At 59.5% G+C, this 25562-nt stretch overlaps 1 protein-coding gene and 2 long non-coding RNA genes across 5 annotated transcripts in view; 1 reads left to right on the plus strand and 2 right to left on the minus strand.

The window, feature by feature from the left end:
* Window positions 1-243: 243 nt before the first annotated feature.
* NOL4L (nucleolar protein 4 like) overlaps window positions 244-25562 on the plus strand; it is a 53774-nt gene continuing 28455 nt past the window's right edge. Inside the window, exons 1-4 of one of the 3 annotated variants that reach the window (XM_061361402.1) lie at window positions 244-693; window positions 17210-17365; window positions 20904-21015; window positions 25243-25352. In XM_061361402.1, coding sequence (XP_061217386.1) covers window positions 385-693; window positions 17210-17365; window positions 20904-21015; window positions 25243-25352 — 687 coding nt within the window. In that variant the 5' untranslated portion in view covers window positions 244-384. Of the gene's footprint in view, window positions 694-14739; window positions 14918-17209; window positions 17366-20659; window positions 20678-20903; window positions 21016-25242; window positions 25353-25562 lie in introns of those variants that run through there. The other 2 variants (XM_061361403.1, XM_061361404.1) reach the window with 2 other exon arrangements.
* On the minus strand, window positions 7130-9068 carry LOC133216620 (uncharacterized). Its single transcript, XR_009726678.1, has 3 exons — window positions 8950-9068; window positions 8530-8782; window positions 7130-7250 (listed from the first exon to the last, which is right to left on the minus strand). It is a non-coding gene; the product is annotated as an uncharacterized LOC133216620 (long non-coding RNA).
* LOC133216619 (uncharacterized) lies at window positions 9376-10159 on the minus strand. Its single transcript, XR_009726677.1, has 2 exons — window positions 10016-10159; window positions 9376-9779 (listed from the first exon to the last, which is right to left on the minus strand). It is a non-coding gene; the product is annotated as an uncharacterized LOC133216619 (long non-coding RNA).

The raw sequence follows: 25562 nt of genomic DNA on the forward strand, positions 1-25562 counted from the left end.
CGGGCGGGCGGGCGGGCGGGCGGAGGGAGGGAGGGAGGGGGACGAGCCGGAGCCGCCTGTGATCCTGTGACAGGAGCGGCTGCTGCTGCTGCTGGCGCCGCCGGTGCCTCCCTCCGCCCGGAGAGCCGGGTCGCTGTCCGAGCCCCGGCCATCCCCCCCCGCTCCTCTCCATCCTCCTCCATCCCCGCTCCATCCCGGACCGTGGCCCCGCAGCCCGTCCCGGGCCGCCCCGAGCTGAGCAAGCACCGGCTGGGCTCACCGCGCCGCCCCGGTTGCCCCCCTCCGCACGCTCCGGGACAGGGCGCGGGGCCGGGAACCGCCGTTGCTGCTGCTGCTGCTGCTGCTGCTGCTGCTACCGCCGCCGCCGCCGCTACCGGCCGGGCGATGCCGAAGCCGCCGTTGCTGCTACGGGGGAGCCGCCCCGGGGACAGCGAGCTGGGGCGGCAGTTCCGGGACTGGTGCCTGCGCACCTACGGGGACTCGGCTAAAACCAAGACGGTGACCCGGAGCAAGTACCAGCGCATCGCCGAGGTGCTGCAGGGGGGATCCGGCTCCGGCGGCGGCTCCGGCGGGGGGGAGAAAGGCAAGTTCCAGTTCTGGGTCCGGTCCAAGGGCTTCCGCCTGGGAAACGGCACCAGGGAGGCGACGAAGATGGGTCAAGTGGTGGTATATGTGCCGGTGAAAACGGGAACGGTTAGTGCGCTCCGTGCCCCGGGGGCTCTGTGTCTGTCTGTCTGCTTGCCTGTCCGTGTCTGTGTGTCCTCCCCGGGGGTGCGGGCGGGAGGGGTGGGGGGGGTATCCCGGGGCGGGGGTGGGCACCCCCGGGGCCCCCTGTCCCCATCACCGCCGCGCCGGCCCTGTCCCGTCAGCACCGGGCGGCCCAGCCCCGCCGCGCCGCCGGCCGCCGGGAGCGCGCATGCCCCATGCGGGGCGCGACGCGGGGCCCGGCCGCTCCCGCAGCCCCCGCCGCTCCCGGGGCAGCCACCGCGCCCCCGCCGCCCCGGCCCGCCCGGGATGCGGATGGCGAGAGGCGCCCGCCCGGAGCCTCGCACCTTCCGCCGCCCCCCCCTCCCCTCCCCTCCCTGTGCCCGTCCCCGTCCCATCCGGTGCGGCCGCCGTCCCCGGGCGCTGCCGCCGGGAGGTGTGGGGGGACGGCGGTGCCCCGCGCTCGCCGCCGTGCACCTGCCCCCCGCGGGGGGGCCTCGCCACCGCCCGGTGCGGGCCCCGCTGCCGCCCCCCCCCCGCCCCGCGCCCCGTCCGATCACGTTCGCCCGGCATTTCCCATCCGCCCCCCGGCCGGGGACAGGTCCGCAGTCAAGGGCAGGGAGCGGCGGGGAGGGGGCGCCGGTGCCTCCCCCCCCCCCCCGCCGCTGCCGCCGCCGCGCCCTGCCCGCCCCGGCCGCCGCGCCGCGCCGAGCGGAGGGAGCGCAGGGACCCGGCCCGCTGCGGCTCGCCCGGCCCCGGCGTCCCGCGGCGCTGCCCGCCCCAGCGCGGCCGCTGCAGCCGGTGCCCCGCGGGGTGCGGGCAGCGGCAGGGCCCGGATTAGGGCAGCGGGGGGGGCCCCCCCCCGCCTCCCCCTCCCCTCCTCGGGCCGGCGTCCCGGGAAACTCCCCCTCCGGAGCCTCATTGTTCGGCGCCCCGCCGGGCGCACCGGCCGCCTCCCTGCCCGCTGCCCGCCGCCCCCCCCGCCCCGCCGCCGCCCGGGGCTGCCCCGCCGCCCCATTGTTCCCGTCCCGAGCGCGCTCCGCTCCCCGGCGCGGAGGGAAACGCGCAACTTTAGCGGCCCCCGGCGCAGGGTGCGCCCGGTGCTGCCCCGGCCCCGCCGCCCCCCCGGGGCCGCTCCTCGGGCCGGCGGCTCCGCAGGGCTCCGGGAGGGATTTTTTTCCTCTCCCCCCCGTCCCTCCCCGCCTCTCCCGCTGCTGCTGCTGCTGCCGCTGCTCTGAAGGGTGCAGTGTTTTCTGTGCACACACAGACTCCAGCATTGATGTGGCTGGAGGATGCTTCCATTGAGGGCAGCCCATCTGTGGCAAATGCTTCTAAACGCACTATTTACCTCCCATCTGGTCTGCCTTATTATTGGGGGGAGGGGGAAGGGTCATTATTTCTCCCTTTCCCTCCGTGGTGCTCAGAGGCTCCTTTCTTTCTCCCCTCGCAGCCCCCTCCCCCATGCCATGCCCCAAAAAAATTCTTTGCCATTTTTTTTTTAAGACCTTTTTGCAGCCTCCCCCCCCCCCCGAGCCCCAGCCGGGGCGGATTCGGAGCTGCACCCCCCTGCTCTCACACACGCAGCCCTGCCCGGGTCCTCTCCATCCCTCCAGCCGGTGCCTCTATCCCACATCTCCCGAATGCTGCCGAGTCATGGTCCCCCGGAGAGGCCGAGCCGGGCCCCGCTGCTCGCCTGCCGGCCCCCGCTTTGTCCCGCAGGGTCCCCGGGGCCGGTGGCTCGGTGAGGCCGGTGTGAGGCCGCTGGTCCCCCAGGGCTTCTGCCCAGATGAAGTTTCAGCGAGGAGCGTGTCCAGGCCCCGCATCTTCTCAGGCAGAGTCCCTGCAGGCTGCAGGCAGCAGATACACCCCGCTCCCTAAGCCCAACAAAAAGCAGCCATGCCCTCAGGGGACAACTGCATTTTCCAAGGGGCAATAGGGCTTATTCCCAACCGGATGGACATTAGGGCTGGGAGTGCTTCCCAGAGCCACTGGTGTAGGGAAGACCAGGCACTGTGCTTCCCAAATCCTCCAGCACAGGGTCTATGGGTGCCCCCCGACCCCACCATCCCGGACCCATCGCCCCACTCTGCTGGGAGTCCCATGGACCCTTTAAGGCAGTTGCTGCATTTTGGGTTTTGCCTGAAGGGGCTCTCAAATATAGAGATAACTTGACAGGGATTTCCTTCAGCTCTCAGAATTCAGCGCTCTCCTCGTCCTTGGTGCTTTGGGCTGGGTCTGTGGGTGTATTTCATTTCTCTCACGCATGCAGTCAAATAGGGAAGCTGATAGGAGCCTCTTGCTGGACGGTGAAGCGTGTGTTCTGGTTCAGTGCCCGTTCAGCTGCTTTTCCCAACACTTCTGGAGCAGCGTTCCGGTTGCTTTCTCCTGGATGTGCTCCTCAGCAACCCGACACGTCCCATCCCGGCTGCTCGTCCTTCTCCGAGCTCATCCGTGCTGGGACTGTCCCGTGGCTGGAGGGATGGGTGAAGCACAGGCAGCCGGGATGCAGGGGGGTCTCAGAGGATGCAGGGGGGTGCAGGATGTGCTGCCGTGTCTACAGGTCACTACTGGGAACCCGAGGTACCAGGAGCTATAGCTAGAGGAGAGGTGGTGTAAGGAGCATGTAGAGGGCAGCAGTGGGGATAAGATCCTGCCTTTCCCTGACAGGGCTGGGCCACTCCTCCACTGGGATAAAGCAATAATAATCCCAAACCCCCCAAATAATCCCCCCCTCAGCAGCCCGCTGTTGCTGCTGCTTTTGGCTCACACATCCTGAGCTGGCTGCTGTGTTTTCTGCATATCTGTAGCGAAAACATAATTAACGTGTGGTTATTATTTTCTCTCCCGAGTAACTTTCCCTTGCCCTCCTCCAGGCCTCTCATCAGAACGGCCCTAATCAGATTTGGGTGGCTTGAGAGCTGGGACTGTGCACTGAGAGGGGCATCTGCCTTAGGTGGTGGTCAGAGCAGATGGTGGTCTTCTCAAAGAATGCACTGGGAATAGGAACAGCAGTGCGGACGGATGTCTGGCACGGGGAGCGCTCACATTTCCTTTTCCCAGATGAACGTCCCGAAGATGCTGGACATTTAACACATACAATTAAAAAACCCTACGCAGATAAACCCGTGGGGTTTTGCCGTGCAGGACGCTGTTGTCTGACAGCCCTATTCACGTACGGGCTGGATGCTGCATCCTTTAGGTCAGGCAGTTGGGAAAAAACACGTTCAGGCTGTACTGAGGAGGAGGAGGAGGGCATCTTTGTGTGCTGCAGCAGCACAGACAATGGATACAGCCCAAAGTGCCCAGATCTGCCCTTCCTTCATGGGGATAAGGTGTAAAACCCCTCGTTACCCGGTGACCAGCCCGGCCCCGGATGCACCACGGGCTCCCTTCTCCCCAGATTTGCTATGAACTGTGGGAGAATTCCTTCGTGACAAGGTGCTAAGACGCAGTTCATTATAATCTCGTGTCCCTCTTGTCCTGAGCATTTAGCATCATTTAGACAGTCTTTCTCATACAGATGTAGAGTGAGATGGAGACGTGGCGCAGCGCTTCGGTGACAGCCTGGCTTCGGCTGTAGCAGTGGGGTGTGCAGGGGGGGCTCAGCGCTGGACGTGGGTTCGGGTCCTCGCTGCGGGAGGGTCTCACACGCTCCCACAATCACTGCTGTCCTTGGCTGTGCGTGATGGGAGCTCCTCACAACCCCGGCCTCGCAGGACAGGTTTGTGCTGGCAGGGGTGGTGCAGGCGGGGACTGTGGGATGAGGATGGGGAGCCTGGCATCAGCCCGGCCCTCTGGGGACCGCGCAGGGCTCGGGCAGGCTCTGCCCCACTGCCCACGGTGGGGTTTGCTTCCCTGCTCTCTCCCTGTCCCCTGCAGAGCCGAGGCGAGGGACTGGGGGGCTTGTGGGCATGGCTGAAAGGCTGCGGATGTTGTGTGGGTGCTGCTGTTGGATGAGTGCGGGTCAGCGGTGCTGTCCCCCCCCCCGAGACAGGCGTGACTGGTGAGGCTCATCCCAAGGAAAGGTCCTGTAGTGGGGGGAGCCTACAGTGGGAATTGGTGAGACCAGGAAGCAAAATGGATGGAGGCCTTTCTCCAACAGCAGGGAAAGCATCACATGGGACACATGATAAAGCTCACAATACAGCCTATCCCTGAGTATGGTTTAGCTCCAGAGACAGGGAGCGTTGTGCTGTGGAAGCTGCGGTGCCAGGCCCTGGGACAGCAGAGCACAGCACAGCAGCACAACGCTTGGGCTGCGAGGCCAGGCATGCTGGAAAGATGCTGCTCCCACAGCTAATAGAGGGCACATTTTCCCTGGTATGAGTACCCTTCAATGCCCATATTCAGTGCCCCCAGAGCTGCACAGCTATAACCTCCAAGAAGATGCCAACAGAAGGTTTTCACTATGTGTACAACCACTGAGACTTTGTGTGCACTTCAAGTGAGACAAAAAATAAATCAGGACCATTCAAAAGAGCCTCAGACACAGCAAATGGGCCTGGGGATATTATCTGAGAAACTGTCTAAGGCTTCCATAGCAGAAGTCTTTCTTGGAGCATACTGAGCCTTCACCTGTTATGGAACAGCTACGGAAGCTCTTCCCTGTGAGGGTGCTGAGGCGCTGGCACAGGGTGCCCAGAGAAGCTGTGGCTGCCCCATCCCTGGCAGTGCTCAAGGCCAGGTTGGACACAGGGGCTTGGAGCAAGCTGCTCCAGTGGAAGGGGTCCCTGGATGGAACTGGGTGCGCTTTCAGGTCCCTTCCAACCCAAACCAGGCTGGGGTTCAGCTCCTAGCTTGCACACCAGTTGCGGTTCTTCCTCCTGAAGCTGCTCGTGGCAGGAGTCACAGCAGTGACCCCAGTCCTCTGGGCCTGGGATCTGGCTTGAGAAGCCCCCAGTACCTCGGCAAGGTGAATTAAAGAGCTCTGGCAATGTGCACTTACAGGCTGGCAGAATGAAGCTCCTCGCCCAGCCGGCAGCAGGAGATCTGGCAGCAGAGCCCATGCCCAGCTCCTGCCCACTCCCAGCCCTGTGGGACAGCGCCTGAAGCTGCTTGTAGGGATAAGGGGGGGGAACCGGCGTCTAATTCAGTGCCCGCTTTCCTTCTGCCAAGCATACAAGGCTGATCAGCAGGCAGCCCCTCTGTGCTGGTTAGTACTGCGGTATGGCACATGGGGTGCAGCTCCAGAGGGAGATCCCAGCACCCCCAGACAGCCTCAGCCTGGGCACTGGCTTGGGTCACCAGCACACAGGAGAGCTGGAGTCACATCCCACTGCTCCTGCTGGTCCCACTCCCTTCATGTGTGTCTGATTGAACAGCTTCTGAAGGAATAACCCCTGTACCACCTACACTGCCCATCCTGCGTGATTCCAGAAACACTGATGGCATTGCTGATCCAAGAGGAACAGCAGTTGTTGGAATCCCAGCCTGGTTTGGGTTGGAAGGGACCTTAAAGCTCATCATCCGCTTCCAGCCCCATGGCACAGGCAGGGACACCTTCCCCTAGAGCAGGTTGCTCCAAGCCCCTGTGTCCAGCCTGGCCTTGAGCACTGAGAGCTGAGGCTTTCATCCATGAATTGCAGTCCTGTCAGATGTGGGGGTCTCGGTGGGTACCGCTCTGGGCTGCTCTGACCCCGCCATGGCTCGGAGGGGCTGGTTCTGACCGCAGGCAGGCAGAGGAATTCGGTCGCTGAGTAAGAGGTGGCCACGCTCTTCAGTGAGAACTTCCTCAAGGCTCAGTTTGCCCAAACCCTTCTCAGCAATAACCCCTGTTAATGTCATCTCTATAGTTCTGGTTTTGCTGCTGCTCAGTCCTAATGTGAGCATTCTGTGAACCCAGCTGTGGACACACAAATGGTGGGGAAGGCACAGGGGAGCATCGCTGGGGTGTCTGCTCCCCTGGCCCACGCGGGTGCTCTGCATTGCTGTGGCAGGGGAATGCATATTCATATCCCTTTCTTGAGTGCAAATTAGTTACTCTCCCCTGATCTCGTGTTAGCTGTGCCCCCCTCGAAAGAGTTGCATCGAGATGAGCCAAAGCCACGCTCAATTTTGGTGTCTGGTTTAAATAGCTGATTGTAGTGAGGGCAGGTACCTGTTGGCCAAAATCGTCGGCGTTGTTGGGATGCTTCTGACTTCCCCTTGTGCTGCTGGGGCCAAAGAACGCCAATTTATGAGGAGGAATAGCTGCAGCCCATGTGCGTGTGTAGGGGAGCAGACGGTAAGAGCAGGGGCTTGGTGTAAGGCTTTCCTTGCTGGTGTCTGAGATGAGGCAGTGGTCACTGGGAGGGGAGCAGAGGCTGGTTGTGTCTCTCCAGCGTGGTCCAGGGCCCTTCATGGAGTGACAGTTGTGAAAGCAAGATGCTGTGTGAGTGGTTTCTCCCTGTCCTTGCTCTGCTTTGGCTCAGCAGCCCAGGAGGATGTGTTTCTCCTCTGACACACAAGCAGAGGCAATGGCAGTGGCTCCAATGGACCGGGGAAGGGGGTGTCCTGGGGAAGGCAGGGAAACGCAGTCTTTGTGTCTCAGAGTTTGGGCTTTCCTCCTGGCAGGTTTGGGGATGGGTCTCTGTTAGGGGGGTCTCTGGGCTAAAAATGAGTCCAGGCTCATCAGGCACCCCTCAAAAACCATAAAAGAGGATGAAGTGCGGGACTCCTCTTGGCTGCGTTTGAAGGAGGGATCTCAAAGCAAACCCTGAGTCATCCACTCATCCGCACTAACAGGGCGTTCCAGTTTGGGGTCTCACAGCACTGAGACAAGCAGCCAGCACAGAGGAGCTGGTCCCTTGGGGATGCTGTTGGCCTTGCCATTCCCATTGTGGGGTTGGATGACCGAGCCCCCCCGCGCTGGGACCATGCATCTGTGGGGGGCTGGGACCAGGCCTGCCCGCTCCGCTCACCTGCGCTGGGTGTTTTGATCCAGCAGAAAGCCCTTGAGCTGGTGACAAAGGTCTGGATGTGGGCTGGAAAGTACAGTCCTGTCTCTTAGCAACTGGTTCCTACCTCTGAGCTCTCGGAGCCGTGTGTGGGACAGAGAGCATCAGTCACGCTCCCGCTGCAGCAGCAACGCGCCAAGGAGGGATGAGGAGGGGATGAGGAGGGGATGGGGGTCAGGCCGGCTCCAGCCACCACCAAGGTGCTCGGAGAAGCTCGCGTATTTCCACCGCGAGCAGGCATCTGTGAGTCCCCATCAAAGCTTTGCTTTAATTGCTTTCCCTGTGCCCGGCTCTGCACAGCGATTGGAGCTGCAGCGCCTGCCTCGGAGGCTGCTCACACAGCCCCGGCTTTTGGTCACAGGGGTGGGGACCAGGGAGGGAGGAGGAAGAGGGAGGACACGGCCCGTGTGTTTCTAGAAGCATTCGATGTCACAGGGTCCTTCCCGCACTCCTCTGCTCTTGGGAATCCCCGTCCCTCTCTCAGGCATTCGCATCCCTCCCGTGCTCCGTTCTGCTGCTTCACCCTCGTGTTTCCTCCTCCGAGCCAGAAGCAGCTCCTCTCTGGTGAGCGTTTCTCCCTTGCCAGGCGCTGTCTCATACACATTTTCACAAATCCTCTGCTTTGGCCTCCTAATTAACCATCCAATTGGCCCCCAATGGAGCCTTCACCTCTCCCGTGAAGACCCTGCTTGCACAGATTATAACCTGTCAGCTGCCAATTTACTCCTCACGCAGAGGGCAGGGTATATTCATTGTCTGCCTTGCCTGCCCCGTTCCCTTTGCCCTCCCGTTCTCCGCTCCCAGCAGCAGCCCTGTTTGGAGATGCAGGCTCACAGGAAACCGGGGGGACCCAGATGTGAGGCTGCTCCGTGCCACCCATGTGTCCAACCTGTGGTGATGTGTCAGTCAGACCAGATGTGAAGGGATGGCGCTGGGCTGTGTCAGAGCTGGCAGAGGGGTCTCTGAGGAGGGATTACCATGACGGGGCGTTAAAGAACATGCTTGACTTCTGCTCCCCCCACATCAACAGCTCTCAGTCACCAGCTCAAAAAGATCCACTTGGTTATCCCAGGTTATTGAGGAATCCTTCCTGGTTGTTACTCACACGTCAGAGCTCGGCTTTTGGAAGGGTTGGGATCCACCTAGTGTGGTTATGGTGGAAACAAGCCACAATACAGAGAGGGTTTACTGGAGTGCAGGGAAGGACCTAGCAGATACCCGTTAATCTCTCTCCCCTTGGCCCCCAGCTCCATGTACAGCACTTCCACCCTTGCAGAGCCACTTGTACCCCCAGAATAAACGCTCTCACCAAGGGTAGCTGCTGGTTTTGCTGGGTTCCTGTGCTGGGAAAGGGGGTAATGGAGTCCAGTATGGCCAACATGGTTCAGCACCATCCACATTTGAAGTGCAGTGTTCCTAAGCCCAGTGCGTGGGCAGGGGGAGCAGCAACAGGCAATGAGGTGGTGCTGAGGTGTAAAGCGGGATAGTAACTGTGGCACAGCATGGCATGGCATGGCATGGCATGGCTTGAGCCCTGCAGTGCCCTTACCTGGCGAGGAGGGGAGGAGAGGCTGTGCAGCCGCTTCACCCCCTTGGCTGGCTGTGGGCTGTCAGCGTGTTCCTAGAGGCAGATACTGCTGTGACCCACGTGCTTGGAGCTGCCAGGGGTGGGGAGCTGACACCAGGGCGCTGTGCATCCCCGGCTCAGCCCCTCAGCCCGGCCTGACCTTGGCCCCTGCAGCAGCATCTGTAGCTTGTTTTACATAGTTCTGCTTGAACCTGCGGCTCTGCTCCTCCTCCTCCTCCTCCTCCTCCTCGCTTTCGTTTTGACATCACCGCGTCCTCGCTGGAGATGCGATGATGTCACCCGGCTGCCCCGTTCTGCTGGGCCTCTTCCCAGGAAGAGAGGGGTCACCTTGCTGTGACAGGGAGCCTCATCGCTCGCACCATGCCTCGTCCCCCTCCAACCTGAAGGGTTTTGCTTCGGTGGTGATCTCCATTAGATTAGTGCCTCGGTGCTGGGGAGATGGCTCACGGTGATAACTCCAAGAGCCAACTCTAAACATGTCCTGCATTTGTGTTACAGTGATGTATTTTCAGATTCGTATAGATTTCTAGTTTTAGCTTTCTTCCAGGATGCTATGGAATATAAGCACTCTTGTCACTATAAATGCAGTTTACCATTTCCCCCCTTTTTTCCATATCGGTAGCATGTCTCCCCATCATCTAAACCAAGATCCAAATGACACTAAGAAATTGCTACCCATCTTTGCAGGTTTATTAAAGAAAGCCCACCCAAACTCACAGTTTAACTCTGCCCATTTAAAAATAGCAAGAGATGCTGCAACATCCCCTAGTAATAATGTCTGTGCTACCTTCCCTGTTTGAGCCATGGCGTGATGCTTCCCCACACGGGTCATGCCACGCCGCAGTCCCCAGTCCATGGGTGGGATGACCAGGGCCTCAGGGAGCTGTTTCCTGGGCAGGGCAATGGGGTGCTACGGGCAGGGCAATGGGGTGCTGTGGGCAGGGCAATGGGGTGCTGTGGGCAGGGCAATGGGTTGCTACGGGCAGGGCAATGGGGTGCTGTGGGCAGGGCAATGGGGTGCTGCAGGCAGGGCAATGGGGTGCTGCGGGCAGGGCAATGGGGTGCTGCGGGCAGGGCAATGGGGTGCTGCGGGCAGGGCAATGGGGTGCTGTGGGCAGGGCAATGGGGTGCTGTGGGCAGGGCAGTGGGGTGCTGCGGGCAGGGCAATGGGGTGCTGCGGGCAGGGCAATGGGGTGCTGCGGGCAGGGCAGTGGGGTGCTGCGGGCAGGGCAATGGGGTGCTTGGGGTGGGGTGTGGGGGGTGGGGTGTGCGGGCAGGGCAGTGGGGTGCTACGGGCAGGGCAGTGGGGTGCTGCGGGCAGGGCAGTGGGGTGCTGCGGGCAGGACAATGGGGTGCTGCGGGCAGAGCAATGGGGTGCTGCGGGCAGGGCAATGGGGTGCTGCGGGCAGGGCAATGGGTTGCTTTGCTCCCGAGGTCGCATCAGCACCTCTCACCAAGCCCAAGGCACGGTGCTCACCCGGCAGCTGAGGCCGCTCCATGCACCCGGTGTTTTGTTACCTCGGAGCAGCCTGCTCACTGCCCTGTAACCCTGCCTGCGGGCAGGGCACTGCTGCCTCCCTGCTCACGCCAGGCCCGTGGGCAGCAGGGTTATGTCTATTGGGGAGCGCTGGGTGCCAGATCCAGCGGCTCCTCCGGCTTCCTTGCCGGCTCGCAGCGAGGCAGCTCTGCTCTCCTGCACCGTGCAGAATGTCCTCTGCCTCCTGGGCACGCAGGCACCCCAGCAAGCCCTGGAGCAGGCACCCCAGCAAACCTGAGCCTGCATCCCTGCAAGCCCTGGAGCAGGCGCCCCAGCAAACCTCAGAGCCTGCATCCCTGCAAGCCCTGGAGCAGGCGCCCCAGCAAACCTCAGAGCCTGCATCCCAGCAAGCCCTGGAGCAGGCATCCCAGCAAACCTCAGAGCCTGCATCCCAGCAAGCCCATGGGTCCCCCAGGCTTCTCCTCCCTTGTCCAGGGCAGGCCTGGGATGCAGGGCAGCCCCATTCCCGGGGGAGCAGACCCGCAGCCCACCCTCTCCACAGCTGGAGGCAGGGCTGCCTTTTCCAGGCTCCCTGTGTTTTCATTCCCAGGCCTGGGAGCCAGGAGAGGAATAAGCTGAGGTCGGAGCAAAGGCCTGGACCCACCTCACTGGCTCGGCTGTGGCTGCTGAAAGAGCAGCTCTGATGCACGGCACCGGTGCCCCACTGACAGATCCACCTCAGCTCTGTTTGCTGTAAACCCACTGCCCCTCACATGGAAGTGTTTGCTTTGCAAGGAGGAAAAAACCTCTTGTGTACAGTTCTGGGCAGAGGAACAATGTGAACGCACCAGCGCAGGCTGGGTGAGGCTCACTGCATCGGCAGGGCCAGGGCTGGTGGTGCTGCAGTAAGTGGGACTGTAGCTGTCAGTGCAGGATGGGACCTCGTGTTTGCTTGGTGCCTCGTGCAGAACGACATATAATTGTTTGGCACTGAGAAACACCATCAACATTTTAGCAACCCTTCCTTGCCCATTTTTCAAGCAGAAATGATCAGGAAAAAAATTTCCCAGCAAGATATTTCCAGGAGAAAAAAAAGAGCAAAATCCATAAGTGAGAGCATTTCCCATCTTCTCCTCGTGGGCTCTTTTTATTAGGAGCCGTGCAGCTGATATTGTTCTCCGCCTGGCTTGTCCCCAGTGCCTGTTTCTGAGGCGCGCACCGTGCCCATGGCATGGGGGACACGAGGAAGAGGGAAGTTCGAGGAATCTAGCTCTTCTTTCTCCTCGCAGCATTAGCAGAGGGAGCCTGCTGTGGTTTAACATATCCCCCGCAAAAGCTGCTTTCATCCTACACCTAAATACCAAGAGGAGTGAACTTCCTAAAGCCCTGGAGAAGTCTAAATATAGAAGCCAATCAAGGGCTGGCTTCCCAGAGATGAGAAGTACCAGGAACAGTTTCTTGATCAAAAGTTGTAAGAGTCCATATTGAAATAAAAAGTCTGGGTTGGTGCTGAAGCCTCAGCAGGAGCCATGGCCGAGGTGGGGGTGATGCTGGTGGTGCCCGGGGGGGATGGACCGGAGGTTCCATCGCTGGAGCCCCGGTCCGGGATGTCTCTGGCAGGGTTTCCTCCCTCGCTGTCGTGGTTTCTGGCCTCTGTAGGTGCCAGCTGCTTTCTCCTCCATCCGCTCCCTACTGCCGCTGATCATCGTCTGCAGAACAAGAATTTCCTTAGAACAAACCACAGCTTGCAGGGAATTAGGAAAGCACCTGAAAGAGAAGAGAGCAGCAGATAACACAAACCCAGGTTTGCTATCTGGAAACAGGCATGTGATAGCCGCTTTGTGGATGCAGCAGAGGGAAGCACCAAGGGCTTGCAGGGATGCTGAGAGCGCTGCAGCGTGGGCTGTGGGACCTGCAGCTGGGCTGTGGGGCAGCCGCTGCAGTGTGGGACCAGGGAACCCCCGGCGGGGCCCTGCAGCCGTGCCCTGCTCCGCAGGGAACATAAGGCACAGCGAGCACCGCTGCCTCGTTCCTGCCTGCAAGGGAGGTGACCTTGAGGGGCAGCTCGGTAGAGCCGGCCCCAAACCTCCCGTGCGGGTGTCCCAGGGATAAGGGTGACCGCGGCCCTTCCAGCCAGCCACAGGAATGTAAGCGCTGAACGTGCCGAGCGCCTGCACGGGGGCAGGAGGGGAGATGCTGTGGCTGGGAGATACAGGGACGAACGCTTTCATGTGGGAAGCACAAGGAGAGGCGCGGGCACAGGGTCTGCTCCCTGGGCAGAGAACAGAGCACAGCCATTATCAGGCAGGGCTCTGCCTGCAGGAAGCGGCTTTTGACTCACAGGAAGCTGAATTCGGCTGCTATCAGCCCCTCGCGCGAGGGCCAGGGCAGCGCTTTATCTGCTGGTGAGCGCAGCAGATGGGGAAGCGCTCGGCGCTCCCTCCCATCGCGCTGCTGCTCCCGTGCTCCCTGCCCCATGGCCCTCTCCGTGCACCCCGCTCCCAAAAGGGAGGCTTCCCTGCGGAGCAGCGAGGCGGGGGCAGCTTCCCCGGCCCCAGGGGAGCCGCCAGCCCCGCGGAGGGGGCAGATTGCCCCGGCCATCCCGTGCAGGGCAGAGCAGGGACCCTCCAGGCTGCTGAGCCCAACCGGGCAGGTACCGGATGCTCCCGTAGAGGAGCTGGGACCACGCTGCCTCCTGGGCTCGCCGCTCCGCTTGAACCCTCCCATCCGCTCCCGGATCAGGGTCCGAGGCGGGGCCGGGCTCGCAGGGACGGGAGCGCTTTGCAGGGAGGCCGCTGCTCATCCCTGGCCTCCCTGCGGGGCTGACCCCGGCCGGAGTCCGGTTTCGCACGGGGCGGTGGCGGCCGCGGGGGCTCGGGGTGGAGGTCACGGCGGAGGGGATCGGGTGGCAGCTGCCGGCCTGGGCGCTGCTGCCCCGCACGGAGCCCGAGCGCTGCTCAGTGCCGCGGTCCGGCTGCGGGGCCCCGTGATGGCAGCATCCACACGCACAGCGGGCAGCGAGGGAGGGCTGCGGGGGCTGGAGCGGAGGGAGCCGGGCTGCAGGAGGCCGCCGTGGGTGTGTGCGGATGGCGCTGCCGGGCTCCCAGCACGGCGGGTCCATGATGGGGACACAGCGGGGCTGCCATGCGGGGTAAGGGGAGGGGCAGGGGCTGCGCTGTCCCTGGCGCTGCCCGCACCGGGGTCTGAGGAGCGGGACCCCGGCTGCCCGCGGCCCGGAGATGCTCTCAGCCAGGGCCGGGCTGGTCGGGGCCGGTCCGTGCCGGGCGGGGCTCTGCGGGGGCACCGGGGCGGGCGTGAGGAGGAGCCAGCGGCGGGCCCGGCCCGGCCCGGCCCGGGGGAGCGGATTACCGCCGGTTGCCATGGTTACCCCGCTACCTGCCGGCGGGCCTCAGCCCGGCCCGGCCCGGGGCGCCCGCGCCCCCCTCCCCTCCCCGCCGCGCAGATGTCCCGGCCCCGGGACTCCCCGGCCCCCCCCCGAGCCCTCATCCCGAGCGGGAGGGCGAAGGGCCCGGCCCCGGGCCTGCGGGGGATGGAGCGGGGAGGGAGCGCAGGGCAGGGCCGGGAACAAAGGTGCCGGGGCCGGGCCCGGCGGGGAGCGCTGCCCCTCGTGCCCCGCCCGGGACACCGCTGCCTGAACCGGGTTCCGCCTCCGCTGCTCCTCCGGCAGCCTCCTCGGGGCACCGCTGCCGGGCATGGACCGGGAGCAGCAGGCGGGAGCTGAGTGTGATGGGGCAGGCGGGGCCGAGGGGATGCAGGGGAGATGCGGGTGCAGCGGCCCGAGGGGGGCTGCCGGGAGCTGCCGCCGCGCTCAGGGGGACGTGAGGAGGAGGCGAGCGAAGGGACACGGGCCTGGAGGAGATGGGGGAAACAAAGGAGAATGGGGAGGGAAAAGACCCGATGGATAACCTGGGGGAGAGGAAGTGCGGGAAGGTGGGAGAGAGGGGGTGAGGCACATCCATCCCTGTGGGATGGGGCATGCAGCGGTGGAGAAGGAGACTGGGAAGGAGGAGAGACAAATGCTGGGCGAATGTCGGGAAAAGGAGGATGCCTGTAAGGTGGCAAAGGGAATTCCTCCCCTCAGCACCTGAAATGCTGCCTGGTTCCACGCGCTTGTGTCGAGGCTGAGCTTCGCTCCTGAAATCTCATTCTGGGGGCAGGTGACTTCCAATAGAGCCCCAACACCAGGAGGAGGTGAAAGCATCCCTTATTCCCATCCTTCCCAACTGCATTTTTATTGCTTTTTAAACCTAAGGGGGTTTTGAGCCACTCTGAGATACTGTGGGCTCTGACTCATGCCTTGAATACTCATGAGCAATGCTGGGTGTGGAAGGAGGAACCAGGGGGGCGTGGGCCCCTCTCAGAGCTAGTGTGTGGTGCCTGTGTCCCCTTACATCCTAGGTCAACCCTGGGTTATATCGGCAGATAGAAACCTTGGAATCCTGGAGGCACTGACTTGATCCAGCCGCTTGTATCCCACTTGCATCCCACCTGCTTCCCAGAGCTAAATGATCACCGCAGAGAGAGAAGTCACAAGGCTGAGGGGGGATGGAGAGACACGAGGAGGCAGGGGAGGGATGTCGAGGAGACAGCTCCGGCATCCGGCCAGGACGGAGCGGCAGGCTGTATGAAGGATGAGCAGAGCGGCTCTGGTGATGCCCAAACCTTAACTGCGTTCATTTTGAACCGAGGAGGGAGCAGGGAAGCACGGGCGGCGCAGGCAGGAGGGTGTTAGCTGCCTGGGATGGCCCTGGAAACAGTGGTTTGCATACGGGGTTGGGAACAACCTTAATTCTGAGGGCTCTGCTTGTTGCGTCTGACTGTGCTTTTCTCCCGCTGCATTCATTTTCCTTTGTCCTGTTTCTGTAATTATCCTCATTTCAACCCAGCTCTGAGGATTATTGGTCAGTGGGAAGCCTCCTAATGCCCGCTCCTCCCTGGCAGGGGGATACCCGTGCCCTCGATTGAAGTGAAACTCCCCGAACGGTGACAGAAGGAATTAGGTCTCTATTCCTCACAAACCCTCCCGCGGGCCAAGTTCCCCGACCCCCACCACGGCCGAGCTGCCACCCTGCCCCCTGTGTTCGCTCTCTGCATTCTCTTTGTTACAGCCACCTTCATGCAGGGCTCGGGACTCCCCCGGGAAGGCGGAGGTGGTTTGTGCTGGACCAACCCAGCCCACTGCAGTCTGTGCCCAGCACAGTGTCTGTTCCCAAATCGGGGTGAGGAGCCAGCTTTAATAGGCAGCACTTTGCAGGGAGATGTTGGGTAGTCTCTAGCAGAAGGTCGCACCTCTAAATGATTGATTAAGAGCAGCATTTGTTCAGCATATAGACCATATAAAATACCCAGAGCCCAACCACCAGTAACGACAAAAATCAAGGTTAGGACGCTGGGTGTTCCCTTTGCATGCAGACCTCTGCCAGGCTCTGCCTGCACTCCTGCTGTGTGAATATACATGAAAAAGAGAGTTTGCAGGTCATGTAGATGTGCAGGTTGCTGCTCAGCAGCCTGGGGTGCACCAGCTGGATGGCATCGATGCATGCCTCAGGAAGGCAGGCCTCAAAGGGACGTGGTCTGGGTGTATATCTGTATGGATATGTATCTATAATATATAGGGTTTGGTATGCATACAGCTCCCGAGCAACAATGGCATCAATTCAAGGAGCGAGCTCAGTGACCTCCCGAAGCCTGGCCCTTCCTCAGCGCCTGCTGCCCTTCAGTCACCGCCGGCTGCCTCCCAGTGCCCTGCCCGTGCCGGTGCTGGTACCAGCGGCTGCCTCCCCTTCCCCCTGCCAGCGGGAGCTGACACCGGCGGTGCCAGTCGGCTCGGAGGAGCACTGCTCCCCGCACTTCCCACTCCCATCAGTCTGTCACCACTGCCGTGTGGCAGAATTACTGCCTCCTGCTCTCCAGCACATCCGAACACACAAAGAGCTGTGCTGCTGCTGCCAGCGCTCAGCTGCTCTGCGTATGTGAGAGAGGGAGGGTGCCTTGGAAAGGTCAGTGCGGGGAAGGAGGGAGATGCTGGCTCCTTCCTTTAGGGGCCGTATCCTGGCATCACACTGAAACCTTGTCCTGCCAGCAGCTGATGTGTGTCTGCAGGGTCTGCAGCCCCATGTCACAGGGCTTCCCAGGGTGGTTTAGTGCCATGTGCAGATCCAAAGAGCTTCCCTGCCTGTTCCCTGCTTAGCAAAATCACCCTACATTATGAAAATTCAATTTCTGGCTCCACTCTGGACTCTTCCCTTGTTTTTGTTCCTGGCCCAATTTCACTGGCAGCTTTAGCAGCACAGCAGCAGCTTCCACTGCCCTGGCTACAGCAGGATCCTCCCTGGAGCCCTGCTCAATTCATCCCCCACATCCCCTGTGCCCAAGGCAGCAGCACCGCGGTGCTGCCCCCTCCGACCGCGTTAGCCCCGGGCCCATCTCGTCACCCCTGTCACCCACTGCTGACACTAACTCAACTTGCCTGCACTGTTGTAGGGGGCAGATGGACTGACGGAGCCCGAGGGCATCTCTCTGAAGCGCGTGGCCGTGGTGGAAGATTTCTTTGACATCATCTACTCGATGCATGTGGAGAGCTCGTCGGAGCCGGGCAAAGCACCCAAGCATGCGGGGCAGAAGAAAACCTACCGAGCGGTGAGAGCCCTGCCCCGTGTGCCCCGGGAGCGAGGGGATGGGAGCTGGGGTGAAGCACGGCGATGGGGACCGCAAGGGGAGGTACCAGCAGAGCTGCTGGTGGCAGGCAGAGGTGATGCCTGTGCAGCGAGGCAGAGGAATCGGTTAAAGGCAGGGCAGAGGGGCTGGGGAGCTGGGAGACCCACCTGCATCAGCTGCACAGCAGTGCGGGCGGCTTGGAGAGGGGGAAAAACCAAGTGAATTGTACAAAGACAACTGTGTGTGTCTGAGGGGAAAAAGAGAAACGTTTGGTACCACTGATGGGCGAGGGGACGTTTGCCCAGTCCCCTGCATGCTCTGCTCTGTGCCATCTGCCTCCCTGTCTCCCTTGGCCAGAGGGAGATGTGTCGCGTGGGCCTTGAAGGGCAGGAGCAGGCAGGAAAGGGCAGGAGCAGGCAGCAAGGGGGGCTGGGGCCAGCTGGAGCCCGCCCCTCTCCCCCAGCCTGTGGATGCTCTCGCCAGCCCGTCCTGGGTTTCCTCTGTTACAAAATGGAGGCAGGCACCGAGCTCAGTCTCATCAGGTGCTCCACGGATGCTGAGAGCCAGCTCTATCCATCCTGAAACCTCTCTAGTTAGGTCAGGAATAATTTAGCTTGAAGTGTGCTTCTCCAGGGAGCTTGCTGTTTCTCCTGACTCTGCACAGCCCTTCCATGCAAACATTTGGGCTTTCCTTTTACACGAAGAGCTGAATTTACCGTCCAAACCCGAGCGACTCCCTTGCATCCCAGAGCCCTAAGGACCAGGTCGCTTAGAGACAGAAGTGGCTGGCTGGCAGCTCGTGTCTCTGGTGTATACATCATCCTGGAGAGGTCTGTGCAGGCTGCCCTGCTCCCTGTGATGATGCTGGAGATTATGCAGGGCTTGGTGTGCTGCTGGAGCCGGCTCAGGGGTGGAGCCTGTCCTGCCTGCTTGTGTCCCTGTGTCCATCCACTGCTGTTGGTGCTGGAGGAGCAGCACAGTGCCCTGCAGTCCCCCATGGGGGTTGGGAGCCACATTCTGAACCCAGAGCTCGAGGCATCGCTTGTGCCTTGCATCCCAACCCCTGTCGCTGCAGCAGAGCAGGCTTGGGGCACACACTGACCCCCCCCCCAAGGGCAAGTGACCCCTTTATATTGTGGGGAGATGCAGTCCCACCAGTGTGAGCACAATTCAAAGCCTTTCTGCTCGTTTCCCCAGCAGACCCCGCCGAGCCTCCCTTAATTCCCTCAATTCAGGTCTCTGGAGGACTAATCTGTGCCCTGCGCAGCCCCGGGGGAGCAGCCGGGATCCGTCTGTTTTCCCAGGCCTGCTCGCAGCAGCCAGGGAGCTTCACGCTCCACCCCTCCCGGCTCCCCCTTGAGCTGAGATCATCACATTAGCAGCGTGTATCCCCTCCTGACCTGGCAGGACGCTGCCGGCTGCGCTGCTGGCCCCGCTCATGCCCCGTCTCCCTGGAAGCGCCTTTGGAGCCGGGGCTGGAAGGTGAACGCTGCAGAGCACGCCCCGCGCCGCCGCTCCGTGCACAAAGGGGTCAGCTCGGGAGGCTGCCGGGTCCCCAGCGCTTCCCTCCCGCTCCTCTTCCGCACCGGTTCTGATGAGAGGCACTGGAGAGTTTGCCCTTGTCCGTGACCTCCGGAGGGAGGCAATCAGAAAGGGAGTTTGGATGGGAGATAACTCATCAAGGGAGCTGTCTGCTCTGCAGAGCATCAAATCAGCTGAGAAATAACAACTGGATCGCTAAAATTAGCTGAACATTTGCAGCAGAGACTATGGGCTTGCTGGAGCAAAGGAGGCAGGAAACTGGGCTCAGCCCCGCGGGCAGCAGCGAGGGACAGGACCCTGCCTATGCCACAATACCCCGATTGCCACCAGTGATTTTCAGGCCCTTAATGTCAGTGTTTCTGTGGGAGTCCCTCGTGCTTGTGCGCTGGTAAATATGGCACAGAGGCAGAGGCTGAGCTGGGCATCCGCTGGGGCACAGCAGAGCTCGGTGGGGCTGTAGCTAAACAGGAGGAGAATCCCATGAGGAGCAGGCACTGCATCCTCCATTTGAGCGGCTGGGACAAGGTCCCTGCCTGAACTTTCCACCCATCTGGCATGAGCAGGCGTGTGAAAGCTCGGGCTCTGCTGCCGCTCAGTGGAGATGGATGGCTCTCCTCCCACCGCAGCGCCGGGGCGCCTTTGGCCGTCCCCGAGCAAAGCCTCTGCGCTCCTTCAGGAGCATGGGGTTTATTCCAAGCCCGAGCATCGCCCTTTCCTGTGGGGCAGAAACAGTCGTGGAATTGGGGTATTTGGGGTCGCTGTTCACAAAGGGCGGGCGGGAGGACGGAGCCCACGGCCCGGGGAGGGGTCGGGCCGGGCCGGGCTCCCCTCCTGGCCCTGTCACCCTCGAGGTGTCCGGTTGCAGCCGCGCTTCCCGTCCCGAGCCCCGCTTCTGCCGTGCTCCAGCCCCGAGGAGCGGCATGAACAATTGAATTTCTGTCTGCTCTGTGACCCCACTTGTAAGGGCTGTGACCCCTGCTGGGGTCGCGGCCCCTGCCTGGGGAACCGCCGTGCTGGGACAAGTCACTTAGACCAAACAGGATGGGTGATTAACCGGGGGAACCAGCCCCAAGTAAGAGGTGGGCTCCGCACCTCTTAATGCCTCCAATTAAGACCAGATGTCTTCCTGGAAGCTGTTTTAGGCAAACCACAGGCTGCACAACCTGGGTGAAGTGCCCCAGTTTGTGCTGCACAGGTCAGGCTCCATGGTTTGATGGTGTCTTATGGCCTTACAGAAACCCACGTTGAAACTGCCTCATTCCTGCTCCAAATAACCTGGTCTTGATCTTTAGAAGTGCTGTAGAACTGCTGCTGGCAGGGATTAATTGGAGCAGGAGGACTCTGATAGCCAGGTACCTTCTGTGGGTGCTGAGGTCTGGAGCTGGTGTTTAACTTCAAGCATCCAAGTTTTAAATATTTATCCTAAGCTTTTCCTCATCTGTAAAATACAAATATCCCAGGCAGGTTCAGGAGACTGAGCAGTGCTGTTTGCAAAAATGTTTTCAATTCCCTGGATAAAGTGTGTCACACAAGTGCAAAGTATTACCAGTAATTGATTGTCATTGTGGGAAAAAGTGACCTGCCCTCACTGAAGATTAATGGATTCTTCAGGTTACTGGTGTGATGACAATTAATGCAAACAGAGCTGCATTTCTCAGCTGATTCTCACACATTTGAGGCTTTGCTCTTCATAGGCTCCGAGGGTGACTGGAAGGAGTTTCTGGGAGGGTTTCCCTTGCTGGGAGTCCAAAGGTCTGTTTGTTTGTGTGTCAGCACCTCTGATACACTGAGTACTTCCAAAATGGTCCTCCATCAGCAGCTGCTCTGGAGGGAGGGATCCAGGGAGCCCAGGTTGCTGTGGGATGTGGATGCCCTTGGGCTAGGCTGAGCAAGCAGGGGAGGCGGGAGGAGCCCGTGGTCACGGTGCCCTCTGCCAGGCACCGTTCTCTCTCACGGAGCTGTCCCGTTGCCTTCCCAGATCGCAGAGACCTACGCGTTCCTGCCGAGAGAAGCCGTGACCAGGTTCCTGATGAGCTGCACCGAGTGCCAGAAGAGGATGCATTTCAACTCCAACGGCCTGGAGCCCAAAGGTAAAGGCGAATGAATTCTGCCAGCAGAGCTGACACAACATTTTGTACCGGTGCAGTAGCCCTGAGAGCTGTCAGGGCACTGCCCCATCCCTGAGATACTCCTTAACCCGATGGTTTTCCTGACCTGGGTTATTTTTTCATGCATTTTTCATAGCCAAGCTGAAAGAATTGCTTAAACCCGGTTTCTGGAGAAAAAAAAAACCAAACACAACCAAAACCATGACCTAAAGTTTTTCCTTTAAACTATTAATTTTGTGCTCAAAGGGACTGAATATATCTGAATAACTGAAGTTTCTGATACGGAATTAATGTGCAGTAATTAATAGATATGCACATCGTGATCCCGTGTTTGATAAAGTGTTTTGGTAATCAAAGTTGCATTAAGCCTTTGTATCCCAGCAGTTAGCGTGGCCATTGCGGTGGTTGGCTCCTTATGGTGCTTTTGTAAATGGAGCCAATCTGCAGCTATCATATAAATGGTAGGGAGATGGGACCAGGTTTCCTTCCGGAGTGCTTAAAGCTGCTGTTTGCCTCTTTTTTGCTGGATTACAAGCTTGGTTTTGTGCTCAAGCACAAACCAGCAAACTGCCCCAGGGGGTTTCACCCAAAATTGCTTTGTAAAACCCATGAGCAGGCTGCAGGGAGCCTGGCTCTACCCCGGTGAGGCCACCAGGCTCCCTTGGCAGCTCTCATTGAGCGGAGGAGCAGAACAAAGGGCCCAACAACAGAAAATTTCCCTTCTGAAATCCGAATTCCCAGCTGTTGAGTGCTCGGTGCAGAGCAAGGGCTGCCCAGAGGTCTGGTTAAGTGGATTACGTGTGCCAGCTCTGCAGAGCTGCTCATGGAAAGGCTCTGTGCTTGTTGCATGGTTTAGGAACCCTCCCGAATAATGGTGTGTGACACTTATTAGCCCAAGCTCCCTTCCTGCAGCACTTCCCACCCTGCTGGTGAAGGGCCGGATCCCTCTTTCCAATTAGGTCAGGAGAAGTTTTGGCCTTTGGCCTCGCTGGGAGCAGACGTGACCTTTACACTGCTTGCGCCGCATCCATCACGGTGACGTTCCAAGTGCTGCGGCTGCAGCAGCCGGCCCAGGGCCTGGATGGATGGTGGGATAGGGCAAGGATGTCCCCTGTTGGGTCAGCCAAACCAGGACACTCCACCAAGTGCCTGGCTCTAGCCAAGCTGCCAGCCTCGGAGCTCGGGATCCCTTTCCAGGAGGCAGCTGATGGAAAGGGTCATTGTTCCTTCAGGGGCTCCCTCCTGCCCACCCACCAGCCCCATGTCCCCCTGTTCTTCCAGGGACATGGCAGCACCCTGGCTTGGAGGCACCCCAGGGAGCACCAGGTGCTGGGTGTCCCCTCCAGAGTGCTTCCAGCCATAGAAACCACGATCAGGGCTGAGATCTGTCTGTCCTGAGCAGATTCCTCAGTTATTTTAGTAAAGCTTTCCCCCTTAGCTGTTCCCTTAAAGGTATATCAAAGAGGAAAACAAAGGATCCCCACCAGGAACAGCAGGACAGAAGTGCCTTTCTGCCCTGAATAGCACCTAAATAGTGACTAAGTACCCGTGAAAATGCATAGAGCAGATTAGATAAGGTAACTTTTACTGGGGAAGGGTTTCTGGTTTCTCTAATGCATGTTCAGCAATTTATCAGGAGCAAATCACCTAAAAACCCAGAGAGGTCATAGAGGAGTTACCTGGGTGTGAGCACCTGCACACACACACAGGCACACACAGGTAAAGGTTAACTCAGCAACATGAAGAACTTTGAGTCATTCCCATCTCTTCCTCCTTCTCTTGTCCATTGAGCAAATCCCAACACATTTCATTTGTGATCACCGAACTGCCTGAATAAACAGATCGGACATCAAACCCTGCCCGGTACCCACATCATTCATAAAAGCAAATGGTCTTGCTCATGGGAAACCTGGAACATCACTGGGCTCCACTGGCATCTCTTTCCACTCTTACTAAATTAGGACTAATTGCAGTGGGGTTATACAAGCTTGGAATTAGGATTGAACTCATGTTGCTTTAAACCATCCTGCCTGTCCCGTCCGGGTGTCCAGCATGTGATCCAGCTAGCTTCATGAAAAATGAGCTCAAGGATTCCAGGAGCCCTCTCTTGTGACATGTGGGGTACGAGGATTGTTCCCATGGAGTCCCCCAGGCCTTTTCAAACAAAGGTTTGCTTTCTTTTCCAGTTTCATAAAGAATAAGGGGTTTGGGTTCTTAGGCTCAGCTCAGATCTGGTGCAGTAACTTTGAGGCTGTTAATGGGATTAATCTGGCTTTACATCAGGACAGTTTCAGGCAGAATCTAAGCACCAAAACTCAGCTACCTCACTCTTCCTTCCCCTGTGGGGATGCTGAGCCGCTTCTGCTGAGCCTCACTCCTTTGGGCAGTGATGAGCTATTACATGGGGGATGGCAGGAGAGCAGGGTGTCATCCTGAGAGGTCTGCAAGGCTCACCCTACGCACACCTCTGCTTCAGGAAGGAGCAGCTTTGCCATTGCTGCTCTTGGCAAGTGCTTTCCTAAACCCCTAAAGACTCCAGCCTTGGCCCCAGCCAGCCTGGGGAGGTGGCAGATTTTGTTCCTGGGAGCAGTTCCTCTTTCACTGCAGACCCAGGCAGCCACAAGGCCCCCTTGCACTGGGGCTTCAGCATCTTTCCATCACAAAGTAACACCCTGGCACAGTAGAATGGGTTATTTGGGGTGAGTACAGAGATGTAGAAATGCTCTTAGTTAATCTGTAGTTCAAAGTGTGACAGGAACCACTGACATACAGCCATGAGAAAAGGGGGGGGGGGTGTGTGTGTGTCTTAGTTTACAAGTTTCCTAAAGCTTTGCCCCTTCATATTTGGCCTGAGTAGCTCTGGCCGCCCTCCCCTGCATCCTCAGGCAGGAATGCTTCAGATGCTTCAGATGCCCAGGGGTGAATCCAATGAACCTGGGAACAAAGCATTTCCATGAACCCAGTTAGTGTCTTGATAGAGAAGATCCTCCAAAACCAATGTGATGTTTGAGTCAGTTACAGGGAGTTTTAGGGTCAGGTCATTTCTTCACCATACCCGACAGAGCTGGTGTTTCCCGAGGTGTGAGGTGTCCTCAGGTCTGCCGGCTTCCACTGGGATGTTTGGATATTCTGAGGAGCAGCCCCACTGTGTTTGGGTTGCTGGGTTCCAGAGGTGCTCTCAAACATTCCGGGGGGGGGCTGCTGCGTCAGAGGTGCCTCTGAAACCGGTGATCCCCAAAGACAAGCCAGCCGAGGGAGTGAGGAGCAGCAATGGAAACCTCCGGCCACTGCTTCACCTTCAGCTCCTGGAATTCCTGCTTCCCCATCGGCTGCAGACACCACACATCCCTTTGGAGTGTTCTGGAAGGCTGGTTTAATTCCCTGCGCTTGCATGGAGGGCAAACAGATCCCCCTCTAGCCAGCAGCCATCCCTGCAGGAACCAGTGTTCCTCTTGAACAGCCCCGTGGCACGAGGCTGTACATTCACCATGAGCACAGAGAACTCCAGCAGCCTTCGTGTCCTGGGGGGGGCTCAGGCCCCACAGTGCTGATGGCAGAGCTGGCAAACCCTGGAGAGCTCAGGGGTGTCACTGAGGAAGTGCTTTGTGGGGACGGAGCTGCAGGAGGGTCTGAATCCAGGGAGATCTCCGGAGCTCAATCTCGGCAGCCAGAGGAATCCACAGGAACAATTGAAATTAAAGATCTTTAAAATGAAGTTTGTGTTTTAATGAGAGTGTTAAAAATAATCTTCATCACCACATGGAGATACTTAATAAATTGCCTTAATGTTAGCACCTACCTGAGGGAATCCCAGCAAAATTGGCCAGACTCTGCAATGCTAAAGCAAGCTGCAAATCTATTCCTGCTCATCAGCCTCTGCATCAGTCCCGTTTGCTTGGAAGGGCTTTGAGGCATCGGTTCCTTCCTCTGCTATGTCCCAGGCTGGGAGCATGGCACGTGCTGGGTGAGGTGCATGTCTAATGCAGGTGACAGGGATGCTTTGAGCTTTTCCTTGTAACCCAACATCTGTTCTGTAATCATGTTCGCAGTGGGGTCATGTTCTTAGGGGAACCTCAGCTCAGCGGGCACCCGCTCTCGCTAAGGACCTTAAGTGTTCTAAATCCATGGGTTTGATGGCTATGAGAACGCATTGTAGGTTTGTGCTCCCACAGCCCCGTAGCTAAATGAAGTTTCCCCTCTGTTCCTCAGAGAGTGAACCGCCCTCCTCTTTGGTTTCTGGGATCATTGACTACAACATGCCCCTCACCTCCACTTACCTGAAGCAAATGAAGCTGCGGGTGATGAACTCCCAGGAGCAGGTGAGTTGTGCCCTGGGTACAGGGCGGGTGTCACCGTGCTGGGGGTGGAGGGAGTGACTGGTGCTCAGCATGTTGGGTCCTGGAGGATGCTCTGGGGCTCTCTTCTGGTGTGTGGAGGTGGGGAGGGCAGGGGTGGCTCTGAGAAAGAGACAGCACCACTTCATTGTGCAATGAGAGGAGCAGAGGGGTTGGTGCAGTTACTGCTCGTCC

The sequence above is a fragment of the Neopsephotus bourkii genome, unplaced genomic scaffold, assembly GCF_033783945.1.
Source record: "Neopsephotus bourkii isolate Nb327-2 ecotype Australia unplaced genomic scaffold, CSIRO-AGI_Nbou_v1 NB_1060, whole genome shotgun sequence".
Taxonomy (NCBI): Eukaryota; Metazoa; Chordata; class Aves; order Psittaciformes; family Psittacidae; genus Neopsephotus; species Neopsephotus bourkii.